Source organism: Chrysochloris asiatica, unplaced genomic scaffold, assembly GCF_000296735.1.
Source record: "Chrysochloris asiatica unplaced genomic scaffold, ChrAsi1.0 scaffold00053, whole genome shotgun sequence".
NCBI classification, from domain to species: domain Eukaryota; kingdom Metazoa; phylum Chordata; class Mammalia; order Afrosoricida; family Chrysochloridae; genus Chrysochloris; species Chrysochloris asiatica.
In genome coordinates this window covers 12,604,687-12,610,343 of record NW_006408571.1, presented here as the reverse complement: position 1 = coordinate 12,610,343, position 5,657 = coordinate 12,604,687, and the positions used below count along the sequence as shown (strand labels likewise).

The following is a 5,657-nucleotide window of genomic DNA, read 5'->3' as shown; positions in this document are numbered from 1 at the left end:
AATTGCTGGTTGTTGGTAAGTGCTGTCAAGTCTGTTCTGACTCATAGTGATCCTGCATAGGGTTTTCGAGGAACAGCTGGTGGATTTGAACCACTGACCTTGTGGTCTAGTTCTTTATCCTACACTGACACTCTGGGCTGGTACATGGTGATAATAAAAAGGATGCTAAAATTTAGTCTGTTTCCTCTTTGTTTTGACATTTTTTGTAGTCAATGCACCCCCTTACTACCTGCAACTGGAGATACTGAACCTCTCCTTGATATACAATCCTCATTTTTGACACACCACAGCTGTAAATTAAAAAAAAGAAAAAACCCCAAAGTATTACATGGGCCAAACAAAATATATCTCTGACCTCTGGTCTAAGGTTTATATTTGGAACTTAAAAATCTGTGTTCTCACTATTAACTTCCTGTGTGGTCAGGCTATCTCTGAGGCATGGCAGGTACTCCACTCCCCAAGACATGACTCAGTTTCCCTCAGGGTGGCTGAGAGAGGTCTTTTTAGATCTAGTGATATTAAGAGTGACAGTTCTTAGGGATAGTCTGGATGAAGCAGGTGGGTGGGAGGGAGAAGCATCAAGTTTCCACTCTCCCACAAACCATAATACTAGTAATAATGGCAGCAATTCTCTAAATGTATTACCCTTAGGTCAGCCAGAGGGTGTGATGGGATTGGAAGTGCCAGGAGGTCTCCCATCCTACTACACTTTATCACCTTCTTATTGACATGCGTATTTTCCTTCAAGGTAAGAGGAGAGGAAAGAACCTTTTGGCAGGAGGGGATTCTAGGGTCTGGTGTCCTGTCCTTGTTGGTTTAACTCCCAACTCACACCACTCCTGGTCTCCATAAGCAAGTCATTCTCTCCCTCTCCTCAGTCTTCAGGGGTTGACTTATAAGTGGCCTGTACACCCAGACCTGGTCATTCTTCTCTCGGGCCCATGAGGGCACAGGCCCGTGGGGGACTCTTGGGAACTGCAGGAGTTTGCAGGTGCAGTGCACAGGGCGGTGTCTTTGTTCTTTCACCCCAGTCCTTCCCCTCCCCCTTCCTCGCCCGGAAACCAGCGACTGCCATCATCAGTATTGGTGATGCTGAGCTGTGGGGCCCAGGTCCAGGGAAGGATGGGAATGAGGGGGACTGTTAGACCGTGAACCAGGTTGACTTCTCAGCTCAGGGCCAAGTGCTTGGGGACACAGCTTTTCCATCAGCAGCAGTCATGTATAGAGGTGACAACAGCACGGATCTGGATCTACTAGCTGGTGAGCTGGGCAGGGCAGGGGCTCCTGGGGAAGGGCTGTGAAGCCCAGTGTTCCACCTGCCTGGATCTGGGGGTTTGGCTGAGCAGTTACCACCCCCATCTCTCCTGTTCACAGGAATCCCCTCCATTAAAAAGGCCTGGGGATTATGGGCCATTTTAGGGGCGGTGACGCTAATGCTTTTCGTCTCACTGGTTGCACACTTATCCCAGTGGACCAGTGGCCGGAGCAGGAGCCATTCAGGGCAGGGACGGTGAGTAGGGAACAACATGAGGGTGGGCTGATTGAGAGTTCCACCTTACCAAGAAGGCGCCGCTCACTCCCACACTCTATGTTGTAGCTCTGGAGGGTCTGTGGAAGAGGCCCCCCTGTATGGGAACCTGCATTATCTGCAGACAGGTAGGGAGCTGGCAGAGGGCAGGGGTGCTAAGGACAGATCATGGGGAGGTGGGGCTGCAGGAGGAGGAACAAGAAACTGACCAAATTCCTGATCTCTGTCCCAGGACGACTGTCTCAAGAACCAAGGCCAGAGCAGCAGGATCCAGCCCCTGGGGGCCCCACCAGGGTGAGTCAGCTGGGGTTGAAAAAGAGGGGAGGGAAGCAGGTAGGTCGAGGATCCCGTGAACTAACAGTTTTACATCTCCAGGCTGCAGAGGAGGCAATGTGCTACACCAGCCTGCAGCTGTGGCCTCCTCAAGGTCGAGTCCCCAGCCCTGGGGCCCCCATCAAGTACTCAGAGGTGGTGCTGGACTCTGAGCCAAAGGCCAAGGTCTCAGACCCTGAGCCGGAACTATATGCTTCAGTGTGCGCCCAGACCCGCAGAGCCAGGACCTCCTTCCCGGATCAGGCCTATGCCAATAGCCAGTTGGCCCCCAGCTGAGTTGGCCTTACCTCTCCCAGCCTCCCCCGTTTCAGGTGTTACTGTGACTCTGGCGGGGGCATAACTGTCACCCAGCCACCCCCCATGACAAGGAAACATCGCCCTGTCACAGGTGATACTCCCCAAACTTCCTGAGCTTGTGGGAGACATTTTAGGGCAATGGCAGGCCCCCAATTTCTTAAGGATGCGTCAAGAAAAGACAGTGTTCCTGCACCTCTTTTTCCCTATCTATTCATCTGTACCCCTCAACTCCTGGGTTTTTACTTCCTCTCCCTTTTAGAGTGAGAACAGATCCTCCCCACTCCTCCTCCCTCAAATCTCCCCAGGCCCTCCACCCCCACACGCACCTCAGTGTCTCCTCAGACACAGGAAGCAAGCAGTGTGGGAGGAGTAGGAAGCTGAGAGATGACGTGGGTGGGTCTATTCTTTGGGAACCCACAGATTGTCCAAGTACCTGTGGACTCAAGTCTGTCGAGAACCTGAGAACCTGAGAACCTGAGACAGGACAGTACCAGTCTCCAGCCTTCTGCCTCTTGTTGTGTCTCCAACTTTTAAAATAAAACTTCTCAAAAAGTGTTTAGATTTTTTGCCTATAGGGCTCTAGACCTGCAGCAGGTCTCATAGTTTGGTGAAGTGAACTTTGCTATGCACATAGAGCAGTTCTTGGGGTGACTAGCTGGGGCAAAGAACCCCACAAGAAGGGCCGTCACATCAACATTGCAAGGGTAGGTGCTGGGGGTGGAAGGTTGGAGTTCAGCCCTCCGTTACTCTTGCTGCTGTTAGAGCATCCTCAGGGTTTGCACAAAGTCACCCTATTCCCATCACCTGGGGTCGGCAAGTTCCCCAAACTCTGAACTGATTTGCCCATGACCTCTGTACTATACTGCTGCGTCCCGTAGCCTGGGAGCCTAGCCCCTCCATCAGCTTTTCCCTGTTCCTCATGAGTCCCACAGATGGCCTCTTTTTGTCATCAACAGTGTCACCCTTTACTCTGCCAGCCACATACCTTTACTGACCCTCTTTCATCCCATCTCCACTTTGTTCTCTCAATTGGCACCCACTATCCTAACAATGGAGTCCTGGTATGGCACTGTGGGTTAATGCGCCAGACTGCAAAGCCGTTTGAACAGCAAGGTTGGCGGTTCAAGCTCACTAGTCACTCCTAGGAAACCCTATACAGGGTCGCTATGGGTCAGAACTGACTCAACAGTACTTAACAACAACAACAACAACATCCTAACAATAGCTTTGCTTGCCACCACCTTTATTTTTATTTGGGGATTAAAACTATTTTGCCTGTATTAGCTACCAATCCATCCAACACCTGCTTAACTCTTAACCCAGTCAACCCTCCACACTATGTAGCATGCTACAGTAGGCAAGGCTGCACAGTAGCTATGACTATGGGCTTGGGAACCAGACTGCCTGAGTTCAAATTTCATGACCATCACTGACCAACCATGTGTTCTTGAGCTACTGGGTCTCAATTTCTGAATCTGTAAGATGGTTTTTGCTGCTAAGTTCCGTCGAGTCGGTTCCGACTCATAGCAACTCTGTATAGGGTTTCTGAGGAGCGGCTAGTGAACTTGAACTGTCAATTTTATGGTTCAAACCATAAAGTTCAGCTCATTAACCTGCAGCGCTATTCCAGGACTCTGAATCTGTAAAATAGGGAGGATATTTATAGTGTCTTTTTCAAAGCTCTTGGAGCATGCATGGTGGCTTCATAGCATGAGCACTGGACTGCAAACCACAAGGTCAGTAGTTTGAGCCCACCAGCCACTCTATGGAAGAAAGATGAGGTTTTCTGCTCCCACACAGATTTTTTTTTTAATGTTTTATTGTGAATTATATGATAGTTTACATGAGAGAACTTTAGTTTTACATTCATTCTGTCGTATATCCTTTCATTGCCATGGTTCCAATCAACCAACCAAAGGGTATACCCTACAAGCACACCCCCCCCCCCCCCCCAGTCTTCAGCACACAGTCCCTCTCCCTCTCTGGATCCGAAGTCCCCAGCCGCTTCCTCAATCCATGTCAACATCTCTGCCTCTCTCGGGGGCCTCGCTGCTTCTCTGGGTAGGGTCCCGCTCTTGGCTCTTCTCCGTTGATGGTCCTAGAGACCTTAGGTCCTAGACTGGAGAGTTAATCACTCCCTTCCTTGCTATAAAACGTCTACCTTTACATTTCCAACCCTCACAATCAGTCCTGATAACAGTTATTCACTATTGTATCACAAGTTACCCATCTGCATTTCATTTCATCAGCTCTGCCTAGACAGATTGAATAGTATTCACTGGAGATTCTGCCTTCCTCCATGCCCCCTGGCTCTAGGTTCCCTCTTGAAAACTTGTAAGCCAGTCACTTCTTGCCTCCCACAAAGATTTTTAAAAGCCTCAGAAACCCTATATGAGTCAGAACTGATTTTGTGGTGCCTAACAACAATAACCAGTTCTGGTGTGGCACTGTGGACTAATGTGTCAGACTGCAAAGTCGTTTGAACTACAAGGTTGGTGGTTCAAGCTCACCAGCTTCTCCTTGGAAACCCTATACAGGGTTGCTATGGGTTGGAATCGACTCAATGGCACTTAACAACAACAACAACAACAATCCCACCTTTAATCCTCTCCACCACTCTGTCAATTTGTCACACTCTGATGGTTTGCATGTTGCTGTGATGCCAGAAGTTATGGCAGTGTTAAATACAGGCAAGGTTACTCATGGTGGACATGTTTTAGCTGAGCTTCCAGACTAGCAAAGACTAGGGAAAAGGAGAGACAGAATCCTTCTGAATATTTAGCCACTGAAAACTCTTTAAATAGCAGTGGAACACTGTCAGATAGCATCAGAATATTGAATATTGAAGCATTATGAATAGCACCAGAATATTGTCAGGTATAGTATCAGAAGATGAGCCCCTTCATGTTGGAAGGCATTCAAAATATGACTGGCGAAGAATTGCCTCCTGAAAGTAGACTTAACCATGATGACGCAAATGGAGTAAAGCTTTTGTGTCATTTGTTGATGGGACACAACTCAAAATAAAGAGAAACAGCTGTAAACATCCGTTAATAATTGAAACATGGGATGCACAAAGTATTAATCTAAGAAAATCGGAAGTTGTCAAAAATGAAATGGAATGCATAAAGATATATATCTTAGGCATTGGTAGCGGTGGTGGCTGTGTTCCATGAAGTCAGTTCCAACTCATAGTGACCCCGTACAGGGTTTCCAAGGCTGTAATCTTTATGGGAGCAGAAAGCCTCATCTTTCTCCCAGGGAACAGCTGGTAGTTTCGAACTGCTGACCCTGAGGTTCGCAACCCGACTCATAAACCACTATGCGACCAGATCCTAGGCATTAGTTATTTACTGGTTCAGTGGTGAGGATTTTTGTTTTCTTTACATTGAGGTACATCCCATACTAAAGGCTGTTGTCTTTGATCTTCATCAATAAGTATTTTACGTTCTCTTTGCTTTCAGCAAGAAAGATTGTATTATCAGCATATCAGATTGTT

At 48.1% G+C, this 5,657-nt stretch overlaps 1 protein-coding gene across 1 annotated transcript in view; it reads left to right on the top strand.

Moving 5' to 3' along the window:
* The window catches only part of SIT1 (signaling threshold regulating transmembrane adaptor 1), a 4,201-nt gene extending 2,064 nt beyond the window's left edge, over positions 1-2,137 (top strand). Inside the window, exons 2-6 of the mRNA XM_006863172.1 lie at positions 1,032-1,110; positions 1,375-1,510; positions 1,598-1,656; positions 1,761-1,822; positions 1,904-2,137. Of these exons, the coding sequence (XP_006863234.1) occupies positions 1,032-1,110; positions 1,375-1,510; positions 1,598-1,656; positions 1,761-1,822; positions 1,904-2,137 (570 nt within the window). The remainder of the gene's footprint in view (positions 1-1,031; positions 1,111-1,374; positions 1,511-1,597; positions 1,657-1,760; positions 1,823-1,903) is intronic.
* Positions 2,138-5,657: the final 3,520 nt, after the last annotated feature.